Genomic DNA, 12,587 nt, shown 5'->3' with positions numbered 1-12,587 from the left:
AGCTCAACTAGAGAATGATCCATTTCCCAGCTCATTCATGGGGTTGTTGGCAGGATTCAGGTTCCCACAAGCTGTTGTTTCCTTGGAATATAGGCCTCTCCACAGAGCACCTCACGGCATGGCAGCTTGCTCCATGGGTGTGAGAAATACTGGGAAGTACCACGAGCCTTCCTAAAAGTCAGGGTGTCCGTTTAGAACTGAAACTTACAAGATGTCCTCTATTCCAGAGATTCCAACATTTTCCTATTAAGAACCACTTTTAATTTCCTTGGAGTTCTATGAAAGACTCCGAAGTGTGGGGCTGTTAAGAAAGCAGAACATGACGGTGGAAGTCCCGCCCCCGCACCCTGCCACCCTCCCCCACCTCTCAGGAATTCCCATGAGCCTTGGGGTAGAGGCTTGGCAAAGCTGCCAGTAGAGAGGGGGGTAATGAAGCCTCTTCTCTTGAGAATGAAAGGTCATTCATTATTCCAAACAGCTGACTTTGAGCAAAATTGCCTTTAGGCAAAATTTCCACAGAAAGAAATCAACCCAGAAGCCTTAGGCAAACCAGAAATATCTGGTAGGTAAACCAGAAAGATCCAGGGGGATTAAAGAAGTTCAGGTGTCAGGCATTTAAATTATGGTTGGTCTCTGTGCATCTCATTAGGGGAGAAAGGATGTGAATGTACTGAAATGGACCAGAGGGGTCATAAGGTTGATTCTGAGGGCTGAGGGAGCTGAACTTAGAAACAAGCTGGAAGAGAAAATCTATACCGGCCAGAGACCAAGTGAGGGAAAAATGTAATTGAAGCGCACGAAATGCTAAGTCTCATAGGTGGCGTGGCCTGGTGCCCTTTGAACCAGGAAGGCAGGGCCCTCAGGGAAAACGCGATGGGGCTTATCTGAGCGAGAACACGGGGCGGGACTGCCCAAGAAAAGGAAATCTGCAAACCTCTCCCGAGCCTCAGCAAAAGGCAGCTGGAGGGCAGAGGAAATCTGCTGGTTTCTGCCACCAAGAAGCCCTTTAGCGGTCCTCTCTGCGTCCCACGGCATCTAGCAGGTGTGGGGACCGCTGGTGCCCCAGAGCAGCGTGTGTGAGGCTGCCTGGTGGCGGAGACACAGCCACTCAAGGCGGAGACACAGGCACTCAAGGTAGGAAACAATGCCCCGCGTGTCCCTACTCCCGGCTGGCAGCAGGAGAGACGCAGCTGTGCTGGGACCGGCTGCGGTTTCCTGGGGCTCCTTCCTCTGCCCTCTGCCCTTTCCTCTTTCTGCTTCTTTCCTCGCAGGTCTCTCTCTCTCTCTCTCTCTCTCTCTCTCTCTCTCTCTCTCTCTCCCCCCCCCCCCCCACCTGGACACTGACCCAGGGGGTTTCACCTTCTTGCCGGCCTGGGCAGGGTGGTGTGGCCTGCCGGCTGGACAGACCTAATAGCAACTGACCCCGAGAAAGGCACAGGCTCCCAGGCTGGGGGAAGTTGGCAGTGACAGTGGTAGAAAAGTTTCACTCTGTGCAGTTGCTCCTGCAATTAGGAGCTTATGAGCCACATGAGGAGATAAAGTGGGGAGTGGAGGGTGTGTGTGTGTGTGTGAGAGAGAGAGAGAGAGAGAGAGAGAGAGAGAGAGAGAGAGAGAGAGAGAGAGAGAAAACTGGGAAAGAAGAATAGGGTCTAAAGCTCTGGAATTTTAGGGTTATTATTGATTTGAGAATAATTTTGCAGATGGAGTTTTATTGTTACTTCTCAGGGATTTATTTGATTAGAGACCCCAAGTAAAGTGCCAGCTTACTTTTTAAAATAAAATAAATAGTTCATGTTCACTTAATGGTGAGAAGTTAGGTCTTGAGTCCTAAATGACAAGGGGTCAATGCCAGTTGTGGTTTTTATACATGGGGCCCCTTTTCCCTCTCTGTGCCGCTCCTGCCACTTTGAGACTTTTTCTTTCTCTGGCTCCTGGCTTTCTTCTTGTCCCTCTGCCTCTTCCTGCTTTTCTTTGGAGGTCCTCCAGGGCCTCACACTCGACTCTCCAGACCTGCACCAGGAAAGGGCTGTGCCAGGCCTTCTGGAAGCGGCTGCAGAGGCCTCTGTAGGGGTGAGGGAGGAGGGGGAGTCCACACACTCCTGACCCTGCAGCTTGTTCCGCAGAGAGACTTCGACACAGCTCAGGTTCAGAAGCAAGTGGGTATCCCTTGAGGCTTGAGTGGGTTTGAACTCTTTTAGAGTGTTCTGTGGCCACATTAGCAATGATGAAGAAGGAACATCAGGCTCTCCTGAAAGTTCCCAAGAGACTGACCCCTGAGAAGGTGGCAGGCTTCTTTGAATCTGCCAATTTGCACTTGCCTTTCTGTGAACCACGCTCCTGTGACCATACAAAAGGAGGCTATACCTTTTTCTGGAGGGAAACATGATGACTTACACGTAGCATCTGTAGTCTCTAGGATAGAGGCAGCGGGTTAGAGGAGGGAAGTACATGACATGCCTTTTGTTTACCCTGCTTTGTGGAGCTGATGGTCTCCGCAGTGATTCAACGGCTGCGTTGGATCCTCTTGTTCAGTGAGAGGTGCCAGGATAACGAGACAGCTCATTTCAGATGAGAAGGGATTTTCTAAGAACCCTGGAGAAGAGGACCATGAACATGGTTTGCACGCGTCTGTGTGCAGGGGTTGGATGTGTGCTGGGCACTTGGGCTGCACAATCCCAGGTCTGCTGGCCCCATCTGGTGTTCGCTCACCAGTCAGTCACAGAACTGCTTGAAAAATATAGTTCTTTCTCCAAGTACAGGTTTGGTCCTTTTTTTTTTTCCAACTTTAAATAGTGGTTTTTCTCTCTCCAAGTACAGGTTTGGTTCTCCTTTCTTCCAACTTTAAATAGTTGTTTTTGGCAACAAACAATCTGTATGTCCTACTTTATTAAATTTTTAAGCTACTAGAAGTTCTGCATGCCTGTAATTCATCTACCTGTATGTTGCATGTCTTAATGGTTTTGAATTGTATAAAAGGTATGTATCCAGTAGTCATCTTTTTAGCTGAAGATAGAGGAATTGGAGTTAGATGTCAGAAAGAACTTTCAGGCAATGAGATTTGTAGCACAGTGACCAAAACTGTAGGAAAATCATCAAATATCTTTGGCTCAATTATTTATCTTATTTTCCTTTCTAGATACCACCTGCCTGAATAGAGGGGTCAGGATAGCTCAATGCATTCCAGTGTTAATACACCACCCTCGCAATTTTTATGTTTGAGTAACACTTATAAAAGTGTCTACTCAAGATATTCCTTTAAATGGACTCATTTCTTTTAACTTTAGACTTTAGTCTTCTTAAGCAGTGATTCCATATCAGTGAAATCATAGTTTGATGGGCTACTTATATTTTATTGATGCATACTAAATTATAGGTATGCCTATAAAACAATAATATTCACTCGTTGTTGTGTCTTCCAGGAAGATACATGTTCAAGTCCTAAGCCCTACCTATGAATAAGACCTTCTTTGGTAACAGAGTTTTGCAGATGTAATCAAGTTAAAATGAGGTGATGCTGAATTATGAGCCCTAATCCAATGACTGGTGTCCATATATGAAGCGGGCAATTTTGACACAGTCACAGACACAGAGGGAGAGCACCATGTGACAGTGGAGGCAGAGATTGGAGTGTTGTGTCTACAGTGAAGGAACACCAAGGATTGCTTGCAGCCACCACAACCTGGAAGAGGCAAGGAAGGGTCCTCCCCTAAAGCTTTTGTAGAGCATGGCCCTGCTGACACCTTGGTTCCAGACTTTTAGACTCTAGAACTGTGAGGGAATACATTTCTGTCACTTTAAACCACCAAGTCAGTAGTAATTTCTGCAGCCTTAGAAAACTAACACATCAAAATACCACCTAAAATTATCCCCTGTCCCAGCAGAGGGATGCCTTTAGCACTGAGGGACAGGCTGGGCTGGGTGTTCTGTGAAGGTCCTTTTCAGTGTTATGGTTGGATGGTGATGGCCTTCATCGTATCAGTCAGGTAGGATGTAAGCATCAGCACCCCTGCTTACGAAGGTGAGGAAAGGCTGATTGGAGCAGATGCATCTCATCAATTCTGAACAGCAGCCTGGTGTGTGCACCTGACCCTGGTGTTTACTGTCAGTCCTGGGAGCTACAGGTTGTGCAGAGCCATGGCTGGGGCTTGGTAATGTCTCCATGGTTGTCTGCTCAGCTGGTACATCCTTTGCTGAATAGAGGGCTAATGCTTGAAGCTTTCTTAAGGAGGGTTTACTTTCTAATGAATTCATTTGGATCATAGCCCAGAAGCTGATTTTTATTACCTTTGATCTCATCTGTGATCCTCAGCAGTTTTTAAACCAATCACGTCCATGTTCCCTCATTCCCAATTTCCACACATTGTCATAGGAGAACAATCTTCCATCTGTATCTGTATTCTCCAGCTATAATGCAGGTGGGTGAATTATCTGCATTCTCTACCTTAGACTATCAGAATTCCATAGATGTATTTAATTTGGATTTTAGATATTTAATAAACAGAATAAGTGTTTTAGTTCAATTTTTTTCATTGTTTATCATGCCTCTAACATGAAGAATTTATATTTAATCCTTTATAATTAAAAAAAAGATTTTATTTATTTTTATAGAGAGGAAAAGAGAGGGAGAGAAACAACAATATGAGAGAGCTACATTGATCGGTTGCCTCTTGTATGCACCCCAACGGGGACCAAATTTGCACCCCAGGTGTGTGCCCTGACTGGGAATTGAAGTGGCAGCCTTTTACCTTGTACAAAAATGCCCAACCAATTGAGCCACACCAGTCAGGAATATAATCTGAGTTTTAATGTATATTCTGTGTAACGGCTGCCTTACTACTAAATTGGCCCAAATGTCTAGTCAATAAATATATATTAAGTGCATTCTGTACGCCATACACTGTGAGCTGCTTTCTCGTGTATATCAGAGCATCTGCCACTGGGGATACTAAATGGATGGTGTCCCAGACTATGAGAACTTTCCAATAAAGGGAATGTAATAACAGTCTTACCGCTTACTGGCTTAGAATGATGCTGGCCCATAGTAGGTGCTCAATAAAGTTTAGTTTTCCTCTTCCTCACTCTATTCAAGAAGCAGGCTAGTATATAGCTCTGTAGCCTGGTCCATTTTAGAATCTTTCTATTGATGTCCTCTGATCCAGAGGGAAGAGATGCAGTCAAGTCCATTAGGGCAAAGGTGCAGAGTTCCAGGTTCCTGAAGACACCTCACAGCCCTCCATTAGCCACAAAGCACGAGGCACAGAACCCGGACACCCTTAGGCTGCTCGGCTTTCTCATGTCCTCGTGGCCAGAGCAGTATTTGTAGGACTTGACTGTACAGTGCTCTCAAGAATGTGTTCACACCTAACATGGGGCTTCTGCAATGACTTTTTAAAATAGCTTTATTGAGATATAATTCATGTATCATACAACACACCCCTTTAAAGTGTACAATTCAGTGATTTTTAGTGTAGACACAAACATGGACAGCCATCACCCACTGTAGGATGTTTTTAACACCCTTTAGCTCTCACCTGTATCCCCACAAACCCCATGCCCTAGACAACCACTAATCTACATTTTGTCTCTATAAATTTGCCTATCCTGGACACTTCATAGAAGTGGAATCACTTAATATGTGGTCTTCTGAGGCGGGCATCGTTCACTTAGCATCATGTTTCAAGGCTCAGCCAGTGTAGCAGTATCAGTCGTTCATTTCTTCTTATGCCTTAATAACATTCCACTGTATGGGTATACCACACTTTGTTTACTCATTCACCAGTTGATAGCCATTTGGGTTGTTTCAGCTATTACGAATAGTTTTTCTATAAACATTCATGCACAAATTTGTATGTGAACATATGTTTTCATTTCTCTTGGGTATTTACTTAGGAGTGGAATTGCTGGGTCATATCATAGCTCTATTTTTAACCATGTGAGGAAGAGTCTGACTGTTTTCCAAAGAGGCTGCACCATTTTACATTCCCAGTGACAGTACATGAGGGTTCCGGTTTCTCTACAGCGTTGCCAGGTGAGGGAGGGAAGCAGTGATGGCACGCGAGAGAAGAGAGTGCAGGGAGAGTCAGACAAGCTGGCAGAGACTGCCAGGGGGCAGAGCTGTGGAGGGGGAGAGGTCTTTGTTCAGATTTTATGTCCAAGTCATCAGTCACCAAGATGGTGCCTTTTCCTCTGGACACGAGCAGCACACCTCCCAGTCCCTATGATAAGATGCTTTGTGGTGAGGCCGGTGTCTCTGTCTGCTGAGAGGTGAGGTACCTGGGATGATGCCATGAGGTTCATTCCTCTTCATCTCCTGTCCTCACACAGAGTGAAGCCTCTGCTGCTGGGGAAGGGTTGCCAAGACTGATGCCAGGTGGCCCCTTGAACTGTTCTCTGATCTCTGCTTCTCTGCCTTGCTTTCTTTCTTAGCAAAAACAGTCACTGCTGAAGAGTGCCTGGTGAAAACGGCAGGCATGAACCGCTACAGTGTGGACCCCTCCGCCTCCACCTTTAGCCACAGGGGCTCCTTGCCCACCTCCTCCTCGCTGTACTGCAAGAGGCAGAACTCTGGAGATGGCCACCTTGGGGGAGGCCCAGCCACCACCACCAGTGGACCCCGCACCAGCCCCATGTCTTCTGGAAGCCCCTTGGCACCTGGGCTGAGACCGCCAGGCTCCAGCCCCAAGAGAAACGGGACCCCTCTCGAAGGAAACAGATGTGGTAACGTAATGCATGCACTGGCATCTTTCCTGTGACTTCCCTCCTCTGCCCCTGCCCTGGGGAACATGCATGGAGGGGAGGAGGGGGCTGTGGCTCTTTGAATGTGGGAACACTGGGAAATTAGAAGTTTCCACAAGCCCCCACATAAATTTTTCTTTTTCTTGAAGACAGCTTGATGTCAGCCTTTGATGATAAGCAAAGACAATGGTATGTTAAGAGTAGGCTAGACTGTAGGAGTAAGAGACTCCAAAAATGTACAGTGGCTCAAGTCCAATAGAATTTATTTTTGTTCAAGAGACTGAGGTGGGCCCTGGCCAGGTGGCTCAGTAGGTTGGAGCGTTGTCCCATGCACCAAAGGGTGCGGGTTTCATCTTCCGTTAGGGTGCATACAGGAGGCATCCAATGGATGTTTCTCTCTCACATTGGTGTTTCCTCTCTCTTCCTCTCTCTCTCAAATCAATAAACATATCCTTGGGTGAGGATTTTTTTAAAAAAGAGAGACCAAAGTGGGTGTTCCTAGTTCGTGGGTGCATTCCAGTCCAGGAACCCAGGCTCTGTTTCTTTGGCGCTCTGCTATCCCCCGGACCTCCATGCCCCAAGCTCCTAGCAGGTGGGAAGGGAAGGAGCGAGTGGAGGAGGCACACAGACTTCCCTAGAGCCCAGAAGTGGTCACATCACTTCCACTCAGGTCTTTAGCAAAAGCTGGCCATTTTGCCACGCTTAACTCTAAGGGAGTCTGAGAGGCGTGGACTATCTCTGTGCCAGGAACAGAAGGAACCAGGTATTAGTAAAGAGTTTTCTCTTGCAGAGTGGTCAATACTTGGAGGATTCGAGCTCATAGCCAGAACCAGAGTGAAGCAAAATTCCCACAGAACTGGTTGTAGTGCCACTTCTGTCTCAGGGCGCTTGCTGGGATGCAATGTATGAAAGTGTACAAAAGTGCTGTCGTAGGGATAGCTCAGTGATCATTCTGATTTTTAAATAATTATTTTCAAGCGTCAGTATTTCGTGATTGAATGGAGGCTATGGAGCATAGTGGATAATCGCATGGACTGTGGAGCCAGATGACCTAAGCTGGAATCCCAGATCTGCCACTTTCTGTTTGACCTTTTGCAAGTCTGAGCTTCTGTGTGCCTCAGGTTCCTCACTTGTAAAACTGGAATAATAATAATAGCAACCACCCCACGGGTTTGTTGGGAAGATTAAATAAATTCTTATGTGTATTTAATACAAAGCCTAGGACAAAGTAAGTGCTCAGTAAATGTTAGTAGTCACAGATCACGTGAGCAAACCCCTCAACAGGGCATGCTCATCAACTCGGCAGCTGGGAACTGCTGAGGAAAGAAGACCAGGCCAAGGAGGCAGTCTTCATCTGGCCCTTCCAGAACCTCCCAGTGGGCTGGCTGTCTTCTTTGGCAAGCCACATCCTCTCCTGAGCCTTAGATCTCTCCAGAAGCAGCCCCGGGAAGCCACAGTGCTTAACTACTTTGTATGACCCTAGGTCCTCCACGTACCCGCCTCAAAGAGCCTCACCCACCCCAGATGAGCCTCTGCTGGCCGAGGATGGAGAGGGGAGGCAGTTCTGAGGCACACAGCACAAACTCCCTCAGCTGACGGGTCTTGCCAGCGGTAGAGGCACCCTGTAGACCACTTCCCAACACTGTCACACAGGGCTGGTGAGCCAGGCAGAAGATAAGAGTAGGAAGAGCTCATTTTTCAAAAGGGAGAGATTCCGTTCATCTGACCTCTAAGAACAAGAGAAGGGAACAAGATCTGGCACAGACCAATGTCTTAGAGTAAATGAGGGTGCAGCCTTTATTTCCCAGGTTTATCCCCAGGGTTAGAGTAACATCTGGCATGTAGTAGGTGTTCAATAAACATTGTGTCCATACCCGTGCCCTGCTCCCCACCACCACGATGCCTTCTACCCTCATGTTGTCCCTGGTTGTCAAAACCCTCATCCTAGTGTTCCTCTGCCCTTTACGTATCTCTTTCTCTCAACCTCTTCTCTGCAACCAAATTCCCATTTGCTCAGAGCCATGATCACAGAACATGACCCTGAAAGAATTGATTTATAATCCTAAGAGTGTTGCCTCTTTTTAAAAAAAAAAGAGAGAGAGATTTACTCTCTCCCCCATTCAAATTGGTGAAATCTCAGGTCCTGTGTCATAAGTGTAGGATTTCAAGCAGCAGGAGGAACACACAATTTGGATGGAGCGAACTATGACTTGGTGTAGAATTGTCTGCCCCATCCCAGTTCATCTGGTCTCCCTGAATGAGAAGACTCCAGGACCCGTCAAAGGGGTCTCCAGGGAACTCTACTCCACGAGCCTCTTGCTCCCTCTGTCAGTGAAACCCTGGGATGTCCTCACACCCAAGTTTCAACCACCCTCCTGTCCTTTCTTTTTATGTCTACCCCAGCCCTTTGCTCTACTGGAATTAGAGCCTGATCAGCTGTCTGAGTAACCGGCCAGAGGGGAGGCCCAGACCCTTGCTTGGAACCAGCAATGAGAAAGCCCTCTCTGTTGGGGCCCTGGCTGCACCCCCAGGGTTTGTGCCTTCAGAATCTTGGGGTGAGATCAGAGGAGCAGAGACCTTCCAGTCCCAGCAAACCACTAACTATATCCTGAATGTTGATTGTCTCTTTTATAGCTTAGAAATATTAATGAGAACCTGGCCTGATACCCTGAAAATTAGAGTTGTTCCTAGTCAACAGGACCCCTTAGGGCTGTGTGATGTTCAGAATCACACAGCCACGCAGCCTCCTTGGAGTAAAGCTGCCAAGGAGGCAGAAAGTCTTCCTCTGGCCCCTCCAGAGCCTTCCCGTGGGCCAGCTGCCGCAGGATGTAACACTTGAAATTCATTATTGAGCCTTTGTGATGCACTGAAGAAAAGTGAAATTATTTACCCTTTGTGTGTGCATTAACTCTTTAATGCTCTAAAAATTCCTTTTAATCGGTGCCTTATTCAGGGAGCTAAATGGGGCCACAGATTCTGGGAGGAGCCGGCCAGCCACACGTATTCTCAGCATGGACATGAAGGAAGGTGGTGGGGACAATAAGGGGACAGAAGGCAGTGCTGGCATTTCTGAAAGAAGTGTCCACTTCTGCTTACATCTCATTGGCCAGAATTCAGTCGCATGGCCACGAGCTGCAAGGGAAGCTGGGAAATACAGTTTTGATTCTAAGTAACCATGGTCCCAGCTGGCAATCCAGGATTCTATTACAAAGGAAGAAGTGGGGAAAACATGCTGGATAGTCAAGTGGCTGTCTTGGCCACACCTCCCCATCAGACATGGTGATTCTCTTCTGCTTCCTCCCCTGGCACTTGGTTTCCTCATCTCTAGTACTTCCTCTCTCCAGTCCCAGTGTAGGAACAAGGCTCTCAGCTTTGTGAGACTTCTTGCTCATATTTGTATCCTCTGCAGCCCAGAAAAGGGGCCTGCTTGATCAAGGCATACGTGTATACTAAATAGCTATTTATCGAGCACCTAACCCCCGGAGGTCTAGGGGTCAGGGAAGAGGGGAAGGAAGCAGACAGGGCACCAACACTCCGCCCTCTTTAACCAGGAAGGGCCTTGTTGCATTTGCAGAGTGTGGGTCTGTGTATGCTCCGCTTGAACAAAACCTGCACAGCTAAACACATTTGGAAACTGTGTAAATAAACCATGCCGAATTGAGTGGCAGTAGATTAAAGTAGAGGAGAAAACCATCGGCCTCCTTACCCATTTGTCACCTAGCTGCCTGCTCTGGGTCCTGTGGAGGGTGATTAAGTTTTCCCTCTGCCCAAGGAACGGCTCAGTGTTGCTCTGAAATTGCCTCCCAAGTGAAAGCAGTTGGTATTAAGGAACCATACCTCCTTAAGAGGGTTTGACCCAAGTCATAAACCCTGGAAGGAACCTAGAAATGGATTTTCCCCCGTGATGCTAATCAAAATGGATTAAAACCACAGAAGCCAGAAAATGGCATGAGTCTGCAAGCAGGAGAGTAGATATTGATGACATGACAAACTTGAATGCTTAGCCTGGCCACCTGCTGTCTTGATATATCATACCTCTCACCACTGCCAGTGGTCTTGGAAGGAATGTATTCACAGGACATACTTTCCTGTTTTATTTTTATTTTTTCTGTTACTCAGGCGAAAATGGGAGAGCTTTCTCCTGTCTCTCATCTAAGACATAATCACTAAGACCTATAAAGAGGTTTCAGATAACAAAAACGTCCCTACTCTTGCATTTAACAGGACATGCTGTAGAATCCCCAAAAACAACTATGTCCAAGCTTCAGAATCAAGAAACAAAGTAAGCTTCACAGTTATTACCACCCAAATGCTTCCCATGGGTTAGAGTTTGCTTCTGTAGGATACAGTATTAGGTGATGAATAGAAGGGCAGCAGCGCTCTATGTGGTGTGGGCAGAATGTCTGAAGGTATGGCAAAGGCCTCTTCATGCTGGAGAGAAAGAATAGTGGCAACCAGGACTTCGAGAGGCGTTGGTCAGTCCTGGCCAGCAGATGCTCATTGAGCACAGTATGCCCGGGGATCTTCTCGGGTCTGAGGATGGGGCTGTGAGCAAGACAGACGTGTGCCCCGTTCCAGAGAGACAAACATTAACAATGGCACAAATTTAATTACACCCGTGACTATTGCTCCTAAGGAAAAGTATGGATGCTGTGAAAGAATCAGATAAGGAGGGGTCCTGCTGTGGGGAGTCAGGAAAGGCTCAGGGAGAAGTGAGGGGTGGAGCCAGCTGCCTGGGGAGCAAGATTTGGCCTGAGAGGGGCAGTGGGAAGGAGGGGTGGCCGGAGGCTTCCTGGCAGAGATCAAATTGCTTGCCCAGAGGTCACAGTGTCTGTGGTGACAGAGAAGGAACCTGGCCCAGCTCGGCCTCACCTCAAGCCTGTGGTCTCTCCTTGTCCCAGAAATGTCCTTTCTTCTCATGCAGGCCAGTCAACGGGTCTTGAAGGAATAAAAGAAAAACCCGATTAAAGTCTAAGGATTGGTTAGGCCTTCTTCTATCTCCCAATTCCCTCGTCTCATAATGAAAATTATTATAATAGAAATAATGAAAAACAAAACTGTTTCCAGCTGGCTGATGTTGCCCAGATTGTGGGCTAACCTGGGCCCCTTCTACACTCTGCATGGCCTTGTTTCTATGGGGACCAGATAACTGGGAGGAGCAGAGAACAGATCTACCCTCCCCATTGCCTTCACCCTGTCTCCTCCCACCCAGCTCTAGCTGTGCAGAGTCTGAGGGGGTGAGGAGATTTACAGGCAGCCCGAGGAGGGGCCCCACAGGGTCCCTTTTGGACACTGAGGGACTTTTCTTCAGATGCTTCTTGTCAGTCTGCAGCCCAAAGCTATTGTACATATTCACTTGATTCGAGGAACAAGTGGAAGAAACTGAGGCCCCTAGAGAATGAGCAGGGCCAGGACAGGGACCAGAGGCCTGGCCGATGACTCTTCATTCAGTGGCTTTGCACATGGACGCAGGTGAGGCTCTCAGATGTGTGAGAAACTAACTCCCTCAGTGCTGCACAGGACAGCCTGTGGTGTGAAGGGACCAGACGGTGTCCCAGGTGGCAGGGACCTCAGAGAGCCTTCCCAGCCCCCTTGAGAAGCACAACGATGTTCCCATAGCTGGTGGGTGGTGGGATTTCTGACTCCCAGCTCATTGCTCACTCCATTCTTCTCATGAATCTATTCTTGGCTAAAAAGTTTTCCCTGAATTTTGAAAGCACAAAAGGAAATTATGCCTGTGCTTGTGGGTATGTGTGAGACACAGAGAGAGAGAGACTCAGAGACAGCAGTACAAGTGCCCATGCTGAGAAAATGTCAGGGGTTCCTTTAAACCCTGATTCATAGTCATTGTA

The 12,587-nt window shown here is 47.5% G+C and overlaps 1 protein-coding gene across 1 annotated transcript in view; it reads left to right on the top strand.

Annotated features, from left to right (window-relative positions):
• SCML4 (Scm polycomb group protein like 4) overlaps window positions 1-12,587 on the top strand; it is a 101,726-nt gene that overhangs the window by 81,761 nt on the left and 7,378 nt on the right. The window contains exon 6 of the mRNA XM_090279727.1: window positions 6,427-6,717. Within this exon, the coding sequence (XP_090135853.1) occupies window positions 6,427-6,717 (291 nt within the window). The remainder of the gene's footprint in view (window positions 1-6,426; window positions 6,718-12,587) is intronic.

Source organism: Furipterus horrens, unplaced genomic scaffold (genome assembly GCF_987537825.1).
Source record: "Furipterus horrens unplaced genomic scaffold, mFurHor1.1.pri manual_scaffold_6, whole genome shotgun sequence".
Taxonomy (NCBI): Eukaryota; Metazoa; Chordata; class Mammalia; order Chiroptera; family Furipteridae; genus Furipterus; species Furipterus horrens.
Note: the sequence above shows the minus strand (reverse complement) of the source record. Positions and strands in the feature narration are given on the sequence as shown.